Source organism: Oncorhynchus mykiss, chromosome 15, assembly GCF_013265735.2.
Source record: "Oncorhynchus mykiss isolate Arlee chromosome 15, USDA_OmykA_1.1, whole genome shotgun sequence".
NCBI classification, from domain to species: Eukaryota; Metazoa; Chordata; class Actinopteri; order Salmoniformes; family Salmonidae; genus Oncorhynchus; species Oncorhynchus mykiss.
In genome coordinates this window covers 77,552,266-77,575,167 of record NC_048579.1, presented here as the reverse complement: position 1 = coordinate 77,575,167, position 22,902 = coordinate 77,552,266, and the positions used below count along the sequence as shown (strand labels likewise).

At 46.0% G+C, this 22,902-nt stretch overlaps 1 protein-coding gene across 1 annotated transcript in view; it reads left to right on the top strand.

The window, feature by feature from the left end:
• The first annotated feature begins 983 nt into the window (after window positions 1-983).
• Window positions 984-22,902, top strand: part of LOC110490591 (ras-related protein Rab-21) — a 52,373-nt gene continuing 30,454 nt past the window's right edge. Inside the window, exon 1 of the mRNA XM_036945429.1 lies at window positions 984-1,341. Within this exon, the coding sequence (XP_036801324.1) occupies window positions 1,201-1,341 (141 nt within the window). The 5' untranslated portion in view covers window positions 984-1,200. The remainder of the gene's footprint in view (window positions 1,342-22,902) is intronic.

Sequence of the window (22,902 nt, the reverse complement as noted above, 5' to 3'; positions counted from 1 at the left end):
TATGAAAATTCCTGTCTTACGTTTTGTTTGTTTCTATTGAAAGTGATATTCAAGAGGTTTGTTGTGACCGTAACTAGTGTTGGATAAGGCTGTAGTGAAGCTCTTTGTTTAAAATGTCCTAGAGATCATTTCAATACAAATTTGACCAGAAGTCCCACCAGCGCGTTGCGACTCACGCGCCACCCTGAAGAAGGCCGGTGAGCCGCTCGTCGTTCGTGCGCTCACATTTTTTTGCTATGCGATAGCTGCTAAAATAAAGGCTTTAACTTTTCCACAACAGTGCCTTGGATTTTTTTGAAGTATGATCGTTATCTAGTTAAGATTAGGGTAGACATTCAGAAAATTACCCCTTCAGTCTCTAGTAGAAACAGAAATAGGTCAAGTTTGAACAAAACAAGCGTACTTCTTTCTGAAACGAAGATTCAAGGAAATCACTTAGTCTTCGCTCACTGTGTGTATGTTCAGCATGGGGGATTTCCACATCTTGTTCTGGGAGCCTTCCAAGAATTATGATCTTTTGATGTGAACATAAGCAGATTTGTCAGAAATGCATAAATAAAATAGCACTGCCGTATGGCTCAGAGGAGAAATAGATTCCTCATGATTTTTGTGTGACAAATTATTCTCACTCGGGAGGGTCTTGCAGTGATAATGATCCTGGGTAAACCAACCAACCACAATAATGATAGCCAATCATAATACAGTAACAACATTATTCTGTTTTTAGGAGTTATACTGACTTCTGGGCTTCTTGCTTTTCGTCTTTCAAACTGTCTTTTTTTTTGTTATATTTAAAAAAATATATATTTTATAAAATGTCCTAATTTCTGTATTCTTTACTCTAACATATAATATTATGATTGCTGATCCATTGGGAAAATAGACTGAGCTTCTCTGTTCAGCTCCAGCACTTTCGATTGTTGCGGTCCAGTTGATCATATGATCCCAGAGCATGACGCAGAAAGCTACGCCATTAGGAGGGGGGGTTGAGAGGGGAGAGCAGAGCGAACCAGCCAGCTGAGGGTGGGGGAAATCAGTTTGGTCTACAAAGAGCTGGGCGAGTGAAAATTGGTTCCTATTCTGATTCGCCAGGAGGATTCGTGTCCTCGACTTATTGATTTCGATTTGACACATCTCATGTGATTAGAGGGACATACATTCGACTGGGCTACTTATATTCCTAATCGTATTTATATCACCATGGCGGCTGGCGGCGGAGCGGGTAACAAAACCTACTCTTTCAAGGTGGTTTTGTTGGGAGAGGGTTGTGTCGGCAAGACCTCGCTCGTGTTGCGGTATTGTGAAAATAAATTCAACGACAAACACATCACCACACTTCAGGTACGTTGATTACGTGGCTAGCTGGATGTGTGATTCACTCTTGTCCGGACGACAAAGGGTTAAATGTGCTGTATGTAGAAAACAGAAAAAGGTGAGCTAGCTAACGTTAGCCTAGCTGCTAGTGATAGCCTGTCACTAACTCACAGCAACAGCCATTCATCTGTGTCGCAGCTAGCTAGCTAGCTAGTTTAGGGCAGTCCACCCACAACAAGTCACTGCAACCTGTTCAACATGGTTATTTAGGGTGTTTACCAAGATGGCTAGCTAGCAAGCAATTCTGATAACGATTAACTAGCCAACTAAATTAACAAACGCCTGCTAGCTACTGTAGCTAGCTAGTTTTCCTAGTAGCCAACTGTCACAGCTGTAAAAATAAGCGAGCTAAAAGATTTATCTCAACTATACATTGGTGCTATCCAACATGAAACAAGTGTTCTTCAACGTGAATGTGGTAGAGGTGAATTTGCCCCAATGAACAGGAAGTAGCCCACTCAGAGTAACCAAATCAACAACAACCAGCCAGGTTTAACTTCCTGTCCAGTGGTCAGAAAGCTTCACTAGTTGCCCCAAACGTGGCCCTGCAGGACAGTTGACTGAACTGAACTAGGATTGAACTACTATGACATAGCATTTATGCAGAGTAGAGAAAGGTCACGTTTACTCCACACCTAAAATCGCATTGAGATGGACAACACAGACTAGATCTGTCAGTAAGCTCAGGGCTTCTCATAGCAGTAGGTTGCACAATATGTGGTTTTGCAATGCCGGACGTGATAAGGTTTCTAGGTGTTTGTAGTAGGCCTTTACAGTGCTGTTGCTAAACTTATCCTCTTCTATGAATCAATACGATTGTGCTGCCACATAATCACACATTACTACGGTATCAAATTCAATCCTATACGATCACAGTTGCTGTCAAGCAGTCTAACTAGTGTACTAAGCAATTTGTTTGTACTTTGCATTACTGCAAACAGTTAAACCTGTTGCTGGCTCTCTGGAAACTGTAGTAACTGTAGCGAAGTTGGCTTTACCGATAGGTTAGTTATGAACTTAGAATGGCCTGTGTTTATTGCTCTCCTGAAAGAGGCAGCATAACTCATTGTCATTTCCTACCAGGACATCACAAGAGGGTGTTTATTACTCAAGGCAATGATGAGAGGAGCTGAATGGGAAGGTGGTTCACTGCTGCACTGCCAGTGGGCCTCGAGTCTTAGAGACTAGAGAAGGGGTTTTCTCGGGTCCTGAAAATGATCTCTCAAACTGAATTGGATCTGTGAAATTCCCACCCGAGAAAGACAGGACCCAGTCATTTTTTTTCTTCTTCAAAATCAATATTGGATCTGAGATGGGCCAGGGTCTGTATCAGATCCAAAAGATAAAAAATTGAGTTTTTATTTACACAAAAGCAAGCGAAATATACTGAAAAATATAAAACGCAACAACTTCAAAGATTTGAACGAGTTAAAGGTAATATAAGTAATTGATTAGGTCGTTATCTATGGATTTCACATGACTGGGAATGAAATAATAATAATTTTAATCTGGATATTTTCTTCAAATATAATTTCAGATTTAGTTGGCATTTCACATATTTTCACACAGATCCGAGTTCCTTCTCGGGTAATAGGTTTCGGGTATATTTGTGAAGCCCTCTAGACTAGAGTTTGCTCTCTACTGCACTGCCAGTGAGCCTTGAGTCTTAAAGCTCAGACACTCGGGTAGGATTGTCAAATGTTTCCTGGAGACAGTACTTGGCAGCTCTGACTGTCGACACTCAATCTCTTTTGTGTTCACACAGCAAAGACCTTGGAAGTCGTCAGCCACTCAGCCTTGTTAAAATACTCCAAACCGGAAGGTGGCAGTAGTTGTTGGCATTGCATATCCGTGCGTATTGCTTGTGGTCTAGATTCCAAGTTGTCTGCGCTGATGTTGCCCATTTTTTGTAGAAAGCCCTTGTTTATCCTAGCCAGATGGCCACAGCTAGATAACTACCTAGCAAGATGACAATTCAACATTTTAATTCACTCTCCATAGCATACTCCATAGCATATTCGCTAGCTGGCACAACATTGCTAGCATGCTATGGACACTGCACTAACTCGGCAGCTGTTTCATGGAAACTAGCTAGTCCATTGTGATTTAATTATGTCAACTAGCTACAGTGGTTAGCTGGCTTGGAGGTAGTATTTAGTGTTGTGTGCACTTAGGCAGTGTGATGGTAGCTAGTTATGTAGCATATTTTATTTATTTATTTCACCTTTATTTAACCAGGTAGGCAAGTTTGAGAACACGTTCTCATTTACAACTGCGACCTGGCCGAGATAAAGCAAAGCAGTTCGACACGCAACAACACAGTTACACATGGAGTAAAAACAAACATACAGCCAATAATACAGTAGAAAAATAAGACTGTATACAATGTAAGATAAGGGAGGTGAGGGCAAAGAAAGGCCATGGTGACGAAGTAAATACAATATAGCAAGTAAAACACTGGAATGGTAGATTTGCAGTGGAATAATGTGCAAAGTAGAGAGAGAAATAATGGGGAGCAAAATAAATAAATACAGTAGGGGGAGAGGTAGTTGTTTGGGCTGAATTATAGATGGGCTATGTACAGGTGCAGTAATCTGTGAGCTGCTCTGACAGCTGGTGCTAGAAGTGTGATTGGTGTGATATGAAGTGTGATTGTCTCATCTGTGGATGTACGGAGAAAATGGCCTCTTTTTGTTAACTTTTACATTTTACATGCTCTCTGATTGGCTCAAAGTCAACTTGTTGGCCACTGACGAGCATTGCGATAGGTTGGTCGGCACGCCGTAGCTACCGTTTTTGTTCTAGCAGGAGAAGGAACAGCCTCCCACTGTGATGAGTACCTATCGGCAGTTCCCGTGTATCTAACAGTTGTTTCAAGGCCTATTGCAATTAGGCCTAGTTGTCAGGTGACCATTTTCTCCTGTCAGTAGTACTGTTATTGTTTTGTTTACATTAGTAGGCCTATATTAGTATTGTGTGATGCCTAAGTAAACAGATGTTCAGTGCCAGCTCATACACTGGATAGTAGTTAGTGAATACTTACTAGGGCCTACGTTGACAGCAGTAGGGTAGGCTACAGTCGGTCTCCTCATGACGATGGTGCTCTTAATCTCACGCCCACTAAGCAAGGTAATTGTGGTTAAAAGGGCAGCTGTGATGCCAACAGGCTGGTGTCACACCCGTATTACTAATACCATTATAATCTCTCCGGGAGCTTGCCCTCGCTTGTGGACTCTCTCACAGGTGACTCATAGGTCTCTCTCGTCAGTGCAAAGGGAATATTAGCATTTCTTTGCTGTCAACCCTTTGGGGTCAAAGTAAAAATGTGTTAAACCTGTCATGAATGGCCAACTTAAAACTGCTATTTCCCAGCAAACCCCCCCCTTTGAAACTACAGGCTCAGGCAGAAACCAGTTGTGAAACTGCTTGTGTGTGAACTAACTACAATTTCCACCGTGGTTCTACTTTATTTCCTGTTCAACGTGTGGTCATTGCACCGTTTCCTGAGATACAATAGGCAGCAAGAGACTGTTATTCATTTATTAGACATTTTGCAGGATAAAATCTTTTCCGATGCACATTCTCATTTACAGGGGCGTAGTTACAGGGCAGAGGAGGGGGGGGATGAAGGAGCCAATTGGAAGTTGGGGATGATTAGGGGCCCATGATGATATGAAGGCCAGATTTTAGCTAGGACACCGGGGGTCAACACCCCTAATCTTACGATAAGTGCCATGGGATCTTTAGTGACCACATAGTCAGGACACACGTTTTAACGTCCCATCTGAAAGACTACACCCTTCACAGGGCAATGTCCCCAATCACTGCCCTGGGGCATTGGGATGTCTTCTTTTTTTTTTTTACACCAGAGGGAATAGTGTCTCCTACTAGGCCTCCAACACCACTTCCAGCAGCATCTGGTCTCCCATCCAGGACCAACCCTGCTTAGCTCCCAGAGGTGGGATGCAGGGTGGTATGCTGCTGGCTTTTTATACACAAAAAAAAAACCCTCAAACAATACTTAGAAACAATAATAATATGGCAACTACTGTCTAATTACAAACAACTTAAATGAACAGAAAACAAGGCACTAGTAAACATGCCGTTCCCCCACGAATGATGTGCTTCCCTCCCCTTAGGCCAGTTGAGACTGCTTGTGACCAACACGTTCCAGTGAATTACTATAGCTCCCGCCTAGGGCCAATCAGTGTCATTTACTGAATGCCGGATCTCTATGTCAAGACTCGTCATTACACCCAAGGTTTTGTCAAAATCGTGCCAGTGCTGTCTGAGATTGCCTGTGACTAATGTGCTAACGGACGGAGACGGATCCACAGTTCCCTCCCCGATTTCCATCGTGGGGGGCAATGATATGTTGTACAACTAGGTAGCCTAGTGGTTAGAGCGTTGGACTTGTAACTGAAAGGTTGGAAGATCGAATCCCCAAGCTGACATGGTAAAAAATATGTTGTTCTGCCCCTGAACAAGGCAGTTGGCTGTGTGCTTACGGTCATTCTCTTGTTAGAAGGTGTTAAAGGTGTCAATCCTGACTAGTCTCCCACCTCCTGCCACTGAAAAACATCCCCACAGCATGATGCTGCCACCACCATACTACACCATAGGGATGGTGCCAGGTTTCCTCCAGATGTGACGCTTGGCATTCAGGCCAAAGAGTTCAATCTTGGTTTCATCAGACCAGAGAATCTGGTTTCTCATGGTCTGAGAGTCCTTTAGGTGCCTTTTGGCAAACTCCAAGCGGGCTGTCATGTGCCTTTTACTGAGGAGTGGCTTCCGTCTGACCACTCTACCATAAAGGCCTGATTGGTGGATTGCTACAGAGATGGGTGTCCTTCTGGAAGGTTCTCCCATCTCCACAGAGGACCTCTAAAGCTCTGTAGAGTAACCATCGGGTTATTGGTCACCTCCCTGACCAAAGCCCTGTTCCCCCGATTGCTCAGTTGGCCCGGGCCGCCAGATCTAGGAAGAGCCTTGGTGGTTCCAAACTTCTACCATTTTCAGAATGATGGAGGCCACTGTGTTCTTCGGGACCTTCAATGCAGCAGACATTTTTTGGTACCCTTACCCACATCTGTGCCTCAAAACAATTCTGTCTTGGAGCTCTATCGACAATTCCTTCCACCTCATGGCCTGGTCAACTGTGGGAACTTTTTATAGACAGTTGTGTACCTTTTCCAAATCATGTCCAATCAATTGACTTAACCACAGTTGGGACTCCTAAGTTGTAGAACCATGTCAAGGATGATTAATGGAAACAGGATGCAACTGAGCTCAATTTTGAGTCTCATAGCAAAGGGTCTGAATACTTATGTAAATAAGACATACATTTGCAAAAAAAATCCAAAACCCTTTTTTCTCTTTGTCATTATGGGGTATTTTTTTGTAGATTATTGAGGATATCTTCTTTTGAATCCATATTAGAATAAAGCTGTGACGTAACTAAATTTGGGAAAAGGTTGATGGGTCTGAATACTGTCCGAAGGCTCTGTACGTGGCTAATTCAGCAGCCCATATGATGGGGCAGAACTTGTAGACTAGAACAGAAAGCAGCAGCAGCAGCACAGATCAAAGGAGGATCTAGTGATCAAACCTGGGTTAGTAAGTCGCCTGTCTTTGGTCGAGCGAGAGCGGTTCTCCTTGCTCCCTCCCACAATCAAAGGTGAGGTTTCTTTTCTTCGCCAAAGCAACAGGAATATAACACATTACTTTCCACACAAAGTCATATTTTAAAGTAATACATTTAGTTAAATGTAACAAGTTAATATAACCTTTTTCAAGTAACTTATCCCAACACTGATTATGACTGTCATAAACTGTTGCTTTACCATCTATTTACCTAGTTTAGTAGGCCACTTCAGTGTCCAAATACTATGGTAGTCTGAACAGGCCCAGTAAACACACAGGTCTAGTGTTTCATATTTTATTAATGATCATATGTCCCCATGCTGACGTACCCTAGGCTAGACTAAATGTCAACATCCCTTGATGCCGTGGAAACATCAGCCCGAAATGACAACACAAGAAGATTTGCCTGTACAGCCCCTAGCAGATGTTACGCCATGTTTGCTCTTCCCTCTGAAATGAGCCATGAAATGAGCCACTCAAGAGACCACTACAGGCTATTACAGACTAGACGATGAGTGAACTTTGGCACAAGCCCATAATTCTACTGTCATGTAAGCTAGTTGTAGTGTAGTAGTCATGCCAACCTTGAGCTGTGCTGAACCCTGTCTTCAGGCCACCCTAGGCCTCTCAGACCCTTTTCACGCACTGAGCCAAGCTGTTCTTGTCTTCAGGCCACCCTAGGCCTCTCAGACCCTTTTCACGCACTGAGCCAAGCTGTTCTTGTCTTCAGGCCACCCTAGGCCTCTCAGACCCTTTTCACACACTGAGCCATGCTGTTCTGAACCCTGTCTTCAGGCCACCCTAGGCCTCTCAGACCCTTTTCACAATACTGAGCCAAGCTGTTCTTGTCTTCAGGCCACCCTAGGCCTCACAGACCCTTTTCACACTACTGAGCCAAGCTGTTCTTGTCTTCAGGCCACCCTAGGCCTCACAGACCCTTTTCACACTACTGAGCCAAGCTGTTCTTGTCTTCAGGCCACCCTAGGCATCTCAGAACCTTTTCACACTACTGAGCCAAGCTGTTCTTGTCTTCAGGCCACCCTAGGCCTCTCAGAACCTTTTCACACTACTGAGCCAAGCTGTTCTTGTCTTCAGGCCACCCTAGGCCTCTCAGAACCTTTCCACACTACTGAGCCAAGCTGTTCTTGTCTTCAGGCCACCCTAGGCCTCTCAGAACCGTTTCACACTACTGAGCCAAGCTGTTCTTGTCTTCAGGCCACCCTAGACCTCTCAGAACCTTTTCACACTACTGAGCCGAGCTGTTCTAAACCCTGTCTTCAGGCCACCCTAGGCCTCTCAGACCCTTTCCACACTACTGAGCCGAGCTGTTCTGTTCTGGCCTGGTTACGCATCCACCATAGTCACTGGAACTGTTCTGGAAAGGACGATGTGAAAATAAATGATCTGAGCCAGCACAGTCGGGTTAGGGTCGGCTTTATGGTGTGTGTCAGTTTATTACAGGCATCTCAAACCACTACTTGCAGTATAGGCTACAATTTCATGTTCATTCCATTTATTTAGTATTTTGCTCTTTGGCTACTGTCTTGTCATTCTTGCCTCTATTTCATGACGTGTAGCCTAACAGGTATGCAACGATGTGCCAAATCGTAATTTGTAGGGTAAGCATTAGAATAAGCCGCTTCAGTATTTGCAGCCACAGGTGACAATATTTCTCTAGGAGCTGATCCATTGTCAGTATTGTGGAATAATTAGAATGCTCAGGCAAAATTTGAATGGAGAAAGCTGATCCGAGAGCAGCAGTATCTTTTTTGTCTTTCCATCCTATCAGTATTGACAAACGCCTCAACGACGTGACCGTTCCCTCTGCGTGCTGTTTAGGGAAACACGTTACAACTTCGGCCGTTGTAGGAAAGATGATCCATAAAACACTCAGAAGCCTAAATTCCATCGCTGTCTGGAAACTGGGCCCAGGTTGTTAGCTTAGCCTACACGCGCTCAGGTTGTTAGCTTAGCCTAGACGTGCTCAGGTTGTTAGCTTAGCCTACACTCGCTCAGGTTGTTAGCTTAGTCTAGATGCGCTCAGGTTGTTAGTTTAGTCTAGACGCGCTCAGGTTGTTAGTTTAGTCTAGACGCGCTCAGGTTGTTAGCTTAGTCTAGATGCGCTCAGGTTGTTAGCTTAGCCTAGGTGCGCTCAGGTTGTTAGCCTGGCCTAGATGCGCTCCGCTTGTTAGCCTGGCCTAGATGCGCTCCGCTTGTTAGCCTGGCCTAGACGCGCTCCGCTTGTTAGCCTGGCCTAGACGCGCTCCGCTTGTTAGCCTGGCCTAGACGCGCTCCGCTTGTTAGCCTGGCCTAGACGCGCTCCGCTTGTTAGCCTGGCCTAGACGCGCTCCGCTTGTTAGCCTGGCCTAGACGCGCTCCGCTTGTTAGCCTGGCCTAGACGCGCTCCGCTTGTTAGCCTGGCCTAGACGCGCTCCGCTTGTTAGCCTGGCCTAGTCGCGCTCCGCTTGTTAGCCTGGCCTAGACGCGCTCCGCTTGTTAGCCTGGCCTAGTCGCGCTCCGCTTGTTAGCCTGGCCTAGACGCGCTCCGCTTGTTAGCCTGGCCTAGTCGCGCTCCGCTTGTTAGCCTGGCCTAGACGCGCTCCGCTTGTTAGCCTGGCCTAGACGCGCTCCCGTTGTCCAGAGGTCAGCAAGGGTCAGGTTTAGAGAAAGTGTCCTGAACTGACTTGGCCTACCACCACAGCCGTTTAACCTCCACAGTAATGGCTGCTGTGAAGTGTAGATAAAATATAGCCTTTTCTTCTTGCATGTAAACAGTGAGGCCTCGATATCACGCGTGTTTACGTATGGTTAACCTAATCAACCGTCCATTTTTAGAAGGCACCAAAGGTTTCGTCTCCTAACTCTGAATTGTAATCAGTAGCTCTTCACAGGCTTTGTGCTGTCAGTGTTCTGAACTCTTTAACAAACCCTCCCACACAGGCTCCTGGTTTCTACATGTCAGAAAAGGAAAGGAAAGTGGCTGTGTTCTAGCACAGCTACCTCAGAGCCAAGTTGCTTTTGTTTCTAGTGAAAGCGCTGCCTTGGCTGTAACCTGACCCTCCCACAAGTAGAGAGAGAGGGAGGAAGGAAGGAAGGAGTACGAACTAGGGTCGTATTCATTAGGACACACAGATGAAAACGAATGTGAGTGTTTTCTTATTGGACTCCAGGTAGTAGTCCGTCGTTTCCTCGTTTCCGTTCTGTTTCTTCCGTTTGTTGCCTAATGAACACAACCCAGGCCTATTGTTTTGGGTAACTGGGTCTTTTAGGTTCACACACTCCTCAGCTGAACAGTAAAGGAGGAACTGGGGGGGGGGGGGGATAACTTGCAGTTCTTTAGCTGGAGAGGATTCAGGTTTAGTTAATCATGACCAACTCTCATTTAAATACTCGTCCAAACTGTCAGCTCGATTAGGCAATGTTTGGACATAGTCCCATGATGACTAAGAAGTATCCCAAATGGCACCCTATTTGCTATTTAGTGCACTACTTTAGACCAGGGCCCTATGGTCAAAGGTAGTGCACTATATAGGGAATAGGGTGCCATTTGGGACGAAACTCTAATCCAGCTTTGTTTCATCACACTCTAATATGAATATAAGTTTTAGAATATTAATCTTTTAAACTACATAACCAAGGTAATATAATTCAATCATGGTTGGTGAGTTGTGTGAATAACAGTCTGTGTTCCTCTGGTCCAGTAGACTACATGCTGGTGTTGTGTGAATAACAGTCTGTGTTCCTCTGGTCCAGTAGACTACATGCTGGTGTTGTGTGAATAACAGTCTGTGTTCCTCTGGTCCAGTAGACTACATGCTGGTGTTGTGTGAATAACAGTCTGTGTTCCTCTGGTCCAGTAGACTACATGCTGGTGTTGTGTGAATAACAGTCTGTGTTCCTCTGGTCCAGTAGACTACATGCTGGTGTTGTGTGAATAACAGTCTGTGTTCCTCTGGTCCAGTAGACGACATGCTGGTGTTGTGTGAATAACAGTCTGTGTTCCTCTGGTCCAGTAGACTACATGCTGGTGTTGTGTGAATAACAGTCTGTGTTCCTCTGGTCCAGTAGACTACATGCTGGTGTTGTGTGAATAACAGTCTGTGTTCCTCTGGTCCAGTAGACTACATGCTGGTGTTGTGTGAATAACAGTCTGTGTTCCTCTGGTCCAGTAGACTACATGCTGGTGTTGTGTGTTCCTCTGGTCCAGTAGACTACATGCTGGTGTTGTGTGAATAACAGTCTGTTCCTCTGGTCCAGTAGACTGACTACATGCTGGTGTTGTGTGTTCCTCTGGTCCAGTAGACTACATGCTGGTGTTGTGTGAATAACAGTCTGTGTTCCTCTGGTCCAGTAGACGACATGCTGGTGTTGTGTGAATAACAGTCTGTTCCTCTGGTCCAGTAGACGACATGCTGGTGTTGTGTGTTCCTCTGGTCCAGTAGACTGACTACATGCTGGTGTTGTGTGAATAACAGTCTGTGTTCCTCTGGTCCAGTAGACTACATGCTGGTGTTGTGTGAATAACAGTCTGTGTTCCTCTGGTCCAGTAGACTACATGCTGGTGTTGTGTGAATAACAGTCTGTGTTCCTCTGGTCCAGTAGACTACATGCTGGTGTTGTGTGAATAACAGTCTGTGTTCCTCTGGTCCAGTAGACGACATGCTGGTGTTGTGTGAATAACAGTCTGTGTTCCTCTGGTCCAGTAGACTACATGCTGGTGTTGTGTGAATAACAGTCTGTGTTCCTCTGGTCCAGTAGACGACATGCTGGTGTTGTGTGAATAACAGTCTGTGTTCCTCTGGTCCAGTAGACTACATGCTGGTGTTGTGTGAATAACAGTCTGTGTTCCTCTGGTCCAGTAGACGACATGCTGGTGTTGTGTGAATAACAGTCTGTGTTCCTCTGGTCCAGTAGACTGACTACATGCTGGTGTTGTGTGAATAACAGTCTGTGTTCCTCTGGTCCAGTAGACGACATGCTGGTGTTGTGTGTTCCTCTGGTCCAGTAGACTGACTACATGCTGGTGTTGTGTGAATAACAGTCTGTGTTCCTCTGGTCCAGTAGACTGACTACATGCTGGTGTTGTGTGTTCCTCTGGTCCAGTAGACTGACTACATGCTGGTGTTGTGTGTTCCTCTGGTCCAGTAGACTGACTACATGCTGGTGTTGTGTGAATAACAGTCTGTGTTCCTCTGGTCCAGTAGACTACATGCTGGTGTTGTGTGTTCCTCTGGTCCAGTAGACTACATGCTGGTGTTGTGTGTTCCTCTGCTCCAGTAGACTACATGCTGGTGTTGTGTGTTCCTCTGGTCCAGTAGACGACATGCTGGTGTTGTGTGAATAACAGTCTGTTCCTCTGGTCCAGTAGACTGACTACATGCTGGTGTTGTGTGAATAACAGTCTGTGTTCCTCTGGTCCAGTAGACTGACTACATGCTGGTGTTGTGTGTTCCTCTGGTCCAGTAGACTACATGCTGGTGTTGTGTGAATAACAGTCTGTGTTCCTCTGGTCCAGTAGACGACATGCTGGTGTTGTGTGAATAACAGTCTGTGTTCCTCTGGTCCAGTAGACTACATGCTGGTGTTGTGTGAATAACAGTCTGTGTTCCTCTGGTCCAGTAGACGACATGCTGGTGTTGTGTGAATAACAGTCTGTGTTCCTCTGCTCCAGTAGACAACATGCTGGACTGGAGCTTCTGCAGTGTTACAAAACCCAAACACGCATAACAATTATCCTATTGTTGTGGGTCCCTGGGAAGTCATTGAAATGACCAGTTAACGGCCTCCCGGGTGGCGCAGTGGTTAAGGGAGCTGTACTACAGCGCCAGCTGTGCCACCAGAGACTCTGGGTTCGCGCCCAGGCTCTGTCGTAACCGGCCGCGACCGGGAGGTCCGTGGGGCGACGCACAATTGGCCTAGCGTCGCCCGGGTTAGGGAGGGTTTGGCCGGTAAGGATATCCTTGTCTCATCGCGCACCAGCGACTCCTGTGGCGGGCCGGGCGCAGTGCGCGCTAACCAAGGTTGCCAGGTGTACAGTGTTTCCTCCGACACATTGGTTCGGCTGGGTTGGATGGCCCTGTGTTAAGAAGCAGTGCGGCTTGGTTGGGTTGTGTATCGGAGGACGCATGACTTTCAACCTTCGTCTCTCCCGAGCCCGTACGGGAGTTGTAGCGATGAGACAAGATGGTAGCTACTAAACAATTGGATACCACGAAATTGGGGAGAAAACGGGGTAAAAAAAAAAAAAATGGTCAGTTAATGATTCTATAATGATCTCATGGGTGTTAATTTTGAGGAAATATTCGTATTATGTCACTAATATATATAATACACATTTTTATTATTATTTTTTCCCCCATTTGCAATACAGCTGAATTGAGCTGAATTGAGAAATATTGTTCCTTTCAAGAGATTCAACCATTCACATGCAAATGAGGCCAGGGCAGCCGTGCACTGGGCTGTCCTGGGGGGGAGGTAGCCGTGCCCTGGGCTGTCCTGGAGGGGGGGAGGCAGCCGTGCCCTGGGCTGTCCTGGGGGGCGAGGTAGCCGTGCCCTGGGCTGTCCTGGGGGGGGAGGAGGGGCAGCCGTGCCCTGGGCTGTCCTGGGGGGGGAGGGGCAGTCGTGCCCTGGGCTGTCCTGGGGGGGAGGCAGCCGTGCCCTGGGCTGTCCTGGGGGGGAGGCAGCCGTGCCCTGGGCTGTCCTGGGGGGGAGGCAGCCGTGCCCTGGGCTGTCCTGGGGGGGAGGCAGCCGTGCCCTGGGCTGTCCTGGGGGGGAGGCAGCCGTGCCCTGGGCTGTCCTGGAGGGGAGGCCACAACCACATGACGCATGGCAGATCAGGCATGGTCAGTGGAAAGGCCTTCGCAGCCAGCCAGAGATTTGTAATGATGTAAGTCTAGGTGAAAGGATCATCATCTAGCCCAGCTCACGTGAGAGGGGTCTGCTTCTGTGCTGCTAATAGCCTAATCTGCATGTTTCACATCCCCCCCCCATGTTAAGCGTTATGGATCAGGATTGGAGGTGGATGCTGTAGGCCTATTTTAGTATATTTTTCCATGCAGGTTGGAGTTAACCTTGTTCCTGGATCTGTTTTGTGCTCTCTTGCCAACTCTTATGGTTGACATGAACACAGGGTTGGCCTGGCAAGACAGCACAAACAGATCCAGGATCAGGCTGACCAGGACCAGTAAATCTGAATAGTGGGTTATTTTAGCTGGCAATTAGAGGTTCTGGGCCCTGCTATCTGGTCCCAGCCCCTGGTCCTCTGCTGTACTGTACTATCTGGGCCCAGCCCCTGGTCCTCTGCTGTACTGTACTATCTGGGCCCAGCCCCTGGTCCTCTGCTGTACTGTACTATCTGGGCCCAGCCCCTGATCCTCTGCTGTACTGTACTATCTGGGCCCAGCCCCTGATCCTCTGCTGTACTGTACTATCTGGGCCCAGCCCCTGATCCTCTGCTGTACTGTACTATCTGGGCCCAGTCCCTGGTCCTCTGCTGTACTATCTGGGCCCAGCTCCAAGCAGAGGGACCTAGCCTAATTATAGTGTCATGTTTATTGGACAACCTGTTGATATGACAACTTAACAGAACCATACCGAGACAAAGTGTTGATGACCATTTACATGGAAAGAAATAGCCTAAATAATGTCAGATTGACAGGCCCTCATGATGTAATGGGAGGTATTAATGTCAGGTTGACAGGCCCTCATGATGTAATGGGAGGTATTAATGTCAGGTTGACAGTCCCTCATGATGTAATGGCAGGTTGACAGGCCCTCATGATGTAATGGGAGGTTAACAGGCCCTCATGATGTAATGGGAGGTATTAATGTCAGGTTGACAGGCCCTCATGGTGTAATGGGAGGTATTAATGTCAGGTTGACAGGCCCTCATGATGTAATGGCAGGTATTAATGTCAGGTTGACAGGCCCTCATGATGTAATGGGAGGTATTAATGTCAGGTTGACAGGCCCTCATGATGTAATGTGAGGTATTAATGTCAGGTTGACAGGCTCTCATGATGTAATGGCAGGTATTAATGTCAGGTTGACAGGCCCTCATGATGTAATGGGAGGTTTTAATGTCAGGTTAACAGGCTCTCATGATGTAATGTCAGGTATTAATGTCAGGTTGACAGGCCCTCATGATGTAATGTCAGGTTGACAGGCTCTCATGATGTAATGGGAGGTATTAATGTCAGGTTGACAGGCCCTCATGATGTAATGGGAGGTTTTAATGTCAGGTTAACAGGCTCTCATGATGTAATGTCAGGTATTAATGTCAGGTTGACAGTTCCTCATGATGTAATGTCAGGTTGACAGGCTCATGATGTAATGGCAGGTATTAATGTCAGGTTAACAGGCCCTCATGATGTAATGGGAGGTTTTAATGTCAGGTTAACAGGCTCTCATGATGTAATGTCAGGTATTAATGTCAGGTTGACAGTTCCTCATGATGTAATGTCAGGTTGACAGGCTCATGATGTAATGGGAGGTATTAATGTCAGGTTGACAGGCCCTCATGATGTAATGTCAGGTTAACAGGCCCTCATGATGTAATGGGAGGTATTAATGTCAGGTTGACAGGCCCTCATGATGTAATGTCAGGTTGACAGGCTCTCATGATATAATGGGAGGTATTAATGTCAGGTTGACAGGCTCTCATGATGTAATGTCAGGTTGACAGGCTCTCATGATGTAATGGGAGGTTTTAATGTCAGGTTGACAGACCCTCATGATGTAATGGGAGGTATTAATGTCAGGTTGACAGGCCCTCATGATGTAATGGCAGGTTGACAGGCCCTCATGATGTAATGGGAGGTATTAATGTCGGGTTAACAGGCCCTCATGATGTAATGTCAGGTATTAATGTCAGGTTGACAGTTCCTCATGATGTAATGTCAGGTTGACAGGCTCTCATGATGTAATGGCAGGTATTAATGGCAGGTTGACAGGCCCTCATGATGTAATGGGAGGTTGACAGGCCCTCATGATGTAATGGGAGGTTGACAGGCCCTCATGATGTAATGGGAGGTTGACAGGCCCTCATGATGTAATGGCAGGTTGACAGGCCCTCATGATGTAATGGGAGGTATTAATGTCGGGTTAACAGGCCCTCATGATGTAATGTCAGGTTAACAGGCCCTCATGATGTAATGGGAGGTATTCATGTCAGGTTGACAGGCCCTCATGATGTAATGGGAGGTATTAATGTCGGGTTAACAGGCCCTCATGATGTAATGGGAGGTATTCATGTCAGGTTAACAGGCCCTCATGATGTAATGGGAGGTATTAATGTCAGGTTGACAGGCCCTCATGGTGTAATGGGAGGTATTAATGTCAGGTTAACAGGCCCTCATGATGTAATGGGAGGTATTAATGTCAGGTTGACAGGCTCTCATGATGTAATGGGAGGTATTAATGTCAGGTTAACAGGCCCTCATGATGTAATGGGAGGTATTCATGTCAGGTTAACAGGCCCTCATGATGTAATGGGAGGTATTAATGTCAGGTTGACAGGCTCTCATGATGTAATGGGAGGTATTCATGTCAGGTTAACAGGCCCTCATGATGTAATGGGAGGTATTCATGTCAGGTTGACAGGCTCATGATGTAATGGGAGGTATTAATGTCAGGTTAACAGGCCCTCATGATGTAATGGGAGGTATTAATGTCAGGTTGACAGGCCCTCATGATGTAATGGGAGGTTTTAGGTGTCTGTTTACAGGCCTTTTACTTGGTGACTTCAAGGTGGTCGGTCAATAATGACCTCCGCAGAGAATGACTGCTAAGTGTGTTTTTATTGATCTGAGAGAGAGGCCGTGCCTCGGTACTGTACAGTCTATAGGTCTAATGGGCTGGGAAATGAAGATCAATCCTGACTGGAAATGAAGCTTTCATGTCCTGCTTTTCCATACGCTTCTATGTCTTCCACTCCATCGCGTGTTACATGAGCCATAATATCCATCTGATGAGGAAGAGCTGTGGTAAGGAAACAGTTCAAGGGGATTGGATCAGATTGTTGTAGGAGGTTAAACATCGCTGTGGGAGGTTAAACATCGCTGTGGGAGGTTAAACATCGCTGTGGGAGGTTAAACATCGCTGTGGGAGGTTAAACATCGCTGTGGGAAGCTTGAACGTTGACCTGCGCTGACCCTGGGGATTGGATCAGATTGTTGTAGGAGGCTAAACATTGCTGTAGGAGGCTAAACATCGCTGTAGGAGGTTAAACATCGCTGTAGGAACCTTGGACGTTGACCTGAGCTGACCCTGTAGACTCCAGCTGCTGCGTGTACAGTAAAATAAGCAGACATGAGAGTTGGAGGCCCACAGCCTGGCCATCTGCCAACAGATCCACAGGCCCACAGCCTGGCCATCTGCCAACAGATCCACAGCCTGGCCATCTGCCAACAGATCCACAGGCCCACAGCCTGGCCATCTGCCAACAGATCCACAGCCTGGCCATCTGCCAACAGATCCACAGGCCCATAGCCTGGCCATCTGCCAACAGATCCACAGGCCCACAGCCTGGCCATCTGCCAACAGATCCACAGCCTGGCCATCTGCCAACAGATCCACAGGCCCATAGCCTGGCCATCTGCCGACAGATCCACAGACTCATGAATGTGTTAAACCATCAATTTGGCAGCGAGTTGAGCTCTGGTTCTGCTCCCTTGGAGAACAACTGTTTCTTTGGGTTGCTGTAGTCATTATATCTGCTGTCTGAAAGGTCTCTGACTCACTTCCTCACCTCCCCCCTCTCCTTGCCTAGTTTGCTATAGGAGACCAATGCAAATTAAAGTCTGCCTGGAAGTTATTTATTTTCTATCTAGTTGTTAATACCTCTTACTTCTACCCCCTCCCTTTTCGAACATTCTGTTAAAAATCGCGCAACTTTTCAGCATCCTGCTACTCATGCCAGGAATATAGTATATGCATATGATTAGTATGTGTGGATAGAAAACACTCTGAAGTTTCTAAAACTGGTTAAATCACGGCTGTGACTATAACAGATTGTGTGTTTCATTGAAAAACGCAAGAAAAACTGCTCTCTGAAAGCTAAAAATAATTTCCATAAGTCACTTTCATGGGTTGTTAAAAGGGGGCAAAATTTAATATCGACCTGCATGCAATTCATACAAATTCCACACGATGTCGCCATTGTCGTCATTTTCAATTGAATTTTTTGTTGGAAAATCCAACTATCTGGATTCCGTTTCTTCCGGTCTCCACCAGGATGCTGTGAATGTGGACATTGGCAGCCATTGATTTGCAGACGAGGAGCTATTGAATATACATCGCCCTGTAATCATTTTGATAGATTATAAACGTTTACTAATACCTAAAGTTGGATTACAAAAGGATTTCGAAGTGTTTTGTGAAAGTTTATCGTCGACTTTTTTAATTTAAAAAAATGACGCAGCGTTTAAAAACAATGTTTTTTTCTGAATGACACAGCTTCCATAGAAAGCTATTTTGGGTATATATGGACCGATTTAAACGAAAAAAAAGACCCAATAGTGATGTTTATGGGGCATATAGGAGTGCCAAGAAAGAAGCTCGTCAAAGGTAATGAATGTTTTATATTTTATTTCTGCGTTTTGTGTTGCGCCGGCTAAGCTATATCTTTGTTTACATCGCATTCAGGCATTTTGGGGTGTTGCATGCTATCAGATAATAGCTTCTCATGCTTTCGCCGAAAAGCATTTTAAAAATCTGACTTGTTGGCTAGGTTCACAACGAGTGTAGCTTTAATTCAATACCCTGCTTGTGAATTTTGATCAAGGTTTGAGTTTTAACGAGTACATTTAGCATTTAGCGTAGCGCATTTGCATTTCCAGGTGCCAAGTTGAGACATATGCGTCTCAAGTAGAATCAAGAAGTTAATAATATAACTAGGCAAGTCAGTTAAGAACAAATTGTTATTTACGATGACTACCTACACCGGCTGTGTCTCAACAAAGTACTGAGTAAAGGGTCTGAATACTTATGTAAATGTGATATATATATATATTTTTAAATATAAATTAGCAAAAATAATAATAATAATAATAATAAATAATAAATAATAAATAATGCTTTGTCATTATGGGGTATTGTGTGTAGATTGAGGGGGAAAAAAACAATTTAATCAATTTTAGAATAAGTCTGTAACGCAACAGTATGGAAAAAGTCAAGCGGTCTGAATGCGCTGTATGTGATAGGACTACCATTTGTAAAACACAACAAAAAGACTGTGGTCCCGTACAGCACAACAAGAAGACTGTGGTCCCGTACAGCACAACAAAAAGACTGTGGTTCCGTACAGCACAACAAAAAGACTGTGGTCCCGTACAGCACAACAAAAAGACTGCGGTCCCGTACAGCACAACAAGAAGAGCCGTGCTTACTGGGGTGTAACCATGTCGGCCTAACCGATGTGAAACGGCTAGCTAGTTAGCGGTGGTGCGCGTTAATAGCGGTTCAATCGGTGACGTCACTCGCTCTGAGACCAGGAAGTAGTTGTTCCCCTTTACTCTGCAAGGGGTCGTGGCTACTGTGGAGTGATGGGTAACAATGCTTCGAGGGTGGCTGTTGTCTATGTGTGCAGAGGATCCCTGGTTCGAGCCCAGGTAGGGGCGAGGAGTGGGACAAAACATATACTGTGACATCGGCCCTCAATGGAATGTTATGAATGCTCATCCGTGTGTTAGGCCCATCCATCCGTGTGTTAATGTTTGAATGCTCACGTGAATGCTCATCCGTGTGTTAGGCCCATCCGTGTGTAAAAACAGGTCGTTGCATTGGCTTTATTAGTCCTGATTCCTGTGACTAATCAATCTGGCTTTTTAAACTCTGAATATCAGCTACCTGACTTTATCAGGAGGAGATATATCCTGAGTCTGTTTGTAATGTTGTTTACACAGCGAGAAATGCAGAAGGATTTTCTTTACAAAACTTGAAACCACTGATTTCTAAAAGTTTCAGTCTCGTTACTTTGTGGTCCATTTTATCTCCAGCCTGAAGGCTCCAGAAAATGCCACATACTCTTTCTACCGTATCCTATATCTGCTACATGATTGATTGTTTTTTTTTTTGTGGTGGTGTTGGTGGAAAGCTGCAGCGACCGATCTCTCCAACAGCATGCTGGGAATGGACAAGATAAATATTTTATGCCCCTGCCTTTGACAAAGTGGGCACTTCTTATCACCGGGCGACATCAGCGCTCACCTAAAAAAGCCAATATGCCACTGGTTGAGAGAAATTGTCGTTGTTTTGGGGCAGAATTATGTGAGGTTTTATGTGTTGTTGGGGGATGCGTCTTGGTCAGTTGAGCTCAGAAAATGTCGCCCTTGTCAACCTGCCTAATCTTGCCTGATGAGAGGTCCGACCCTGGTCTCACCTCATCCCTATCTCTCTCTCTCTCTGTCAGAGCTCTTTGTGTCTCTCCCTCAGACCCCAATTCTCCTCGGGGGACTTTATTTATTCCTCTGTTAGTCTCCACCTCTTCAGAAGAGACAAAAGCTTTTTATTGGTCAGTCAGTCATCAATGGGCTGGTCCTGGCTGAGAGACCGAGGCTCCAGGCAGACAGCCAGGCCATTAGCTCTGCCCAGAGCCGACTATAGATCCTGGTCAGCTCTAGAAGGTAATGAGAGGATGCTGGGTAAAAACACCCTCCTGCTGGAGGAAGGCTGTCTGTGATTGTGATGTGGTATGTTGTCTGAGTTCACACCTTTTTTTTTTTTCAACTTTCATTGTTAGTTTCTGTCTTGGAGGAGAACGAGATGCTTTGGAGGTAACTGGTTTAGTTGTGGGGCAGGGAGTCTGTCTTTATGCCCTCCTCCACCAAGGCACATTTTGAACATGTCTCTACCCTAACTGGGCATCTTGGATGCCTGGGTGAAGCGTGTGGAAATGGCCTGGTCTGTGTTGTCTCGTCTTACACCTGCAGAAAGAAGAACCATAGCGACAGGTCAACATTTGAGAGGCGTTGCGTCATGTATGAACTGAACACTGATGGTCAATAATTGACCCTGGCTGTCCAACCTCACACAGTAGGCTTCGTCTTCAGACTACTTTCCCTGACATTCATTAGTTAGGAATCTGTATCCACATAAAAACTACATCTAAATGCTCCCCAATCTATTTTTAATTCCTTTTTTTTTTTACCCCTTTTTCTCCCCAATTTCGGGGTATCCAATTTAACCAGGGCCCGTGCCAATTGGTAGTTGGTCTTGTCCCATAGCTGCAACTCCCGTACGGACTCGGGAGAGGCGAAGGTTGAGAGCCGCGGGGCTTCCGAAACACGACCCCGCCAATCCGCACTTCCTCTTGACACAATGTTCGCTTAACCCCGAAGCCAGCCGCACCACTGTGTCGGAGGAAACACCGTACAGCTGACAACCGTGCATCTCGCTATGCCGGCCACGAGGAGCGTGATGGGACGAGGACATCCCATGTGACCAAACCCTCCCCTAATCCGGATGACGCTGGGCCAATTGTGCGCCGCCTCATGCGTCTCCCGGGTCGCGGTCGGCTGCGACACAGCCTGGAATCGAACCCAGGTCTGTAGTGACGCAGCTAGCATCACTGCTCCCCAGTGTTTTAACAAGACCCAGTAATCCCATCAGTATCCTCAGGTTTTCCTGGATTAGACTATGTGACTGTTCTGCTGTACTATCTGGTTACCGTGGATACAGGGGACTGACTGGAATTCTAGAACCCTGCTGAGCAACACCTGATTGTGATCATGTGCTTGTGGACTGAGAGCGGTGATGCAATGTGTCCTCAGATAGCCTAGGAAATCTGGCTGGGCCTTAATGACATTAGCAGATGTTGTTGTATCTTCATGCTGTTTTGAGCTATTTTAAAACTCATTATCTGTTTCTCGCTGTTTCTCTCACTCTCTCCAACTGTCAGTTCTTGTAAAAATCTAAAGCTCCCGAGGCAGGCAGATGCTGAGATGTCAGTCAGAGAAAGAAATTAGGATCTCCTTTCTGGTAATCTTTCCTCTGACGGTCGGGTGAATTCTAAAGTTACTGCCTAGCCTTTCCTGAGGAGAACACTCATTCAACTGTCTTCCTATTCTGCCTTCATTTCTCATCAGAGCTCTTTTCATTATGGAATCTCTTTATGTCTTAATGAGGAAGAGAATGGAGAGATGATGATGTTACCGCAACAGAGATGCTTAGAAACCAGATCATTACTGTGGATGAGAACAGAATGACTTAACTTACTAAAGTTGTCAAAGTATATGGTGTAGTTCTTACATTACATTAAGAAGGAACGTGTTCCCCCACGTGAACGGTGTTTCCAGGTAGATAACTGGGCAAAAAGGGGATGGTTTTCCAGGTAGATAACTGGGCAAAAATGGGATGGTTTTCCAGGTAGATAACTGGGCTAAAAGGGGATGGTTTTTCCAGGTAGATAACTGGGCTAAAAGGGGATGGTTTTTCCAGGTAGATAACTGGGCTAAAAGGGGATGGTTTTTCCAGGTAGATAACTGGGCTAAAAGGGGATGGTTTTTCCAGGTAGATAACTGGGCTAAAAGGGGATGGTTTTTCCAGGTAGATAACTGGGCTAAAAGGGGATGGTTTTTCCAGGTAGATAACTGGGCTAAAAGGGGATGGTTTTCCAGGTAGATAACTGGGCTAAAAGGGGATGGTTTTCCAAATGACACATCCACTGCCAGGTAAGACTTGGCAAGTTGGAGCCTGTCCCTGTTCACCAGGGCCCGTGGCACAGCTGATGCCTGTCCCTGTTCACCAGGGCCCATGTCTCAGCTGACGTCTGTCCCTGTTCACCAGGGCCCGTGTCTCAGCTGACGTCTGTCCCTGTTCACCAGGGCCCGTGTCTCAGCTGACGTCTGTCCCTGTTCACCAGGGCCCGTGTCTCAGCTGACGTCTGTC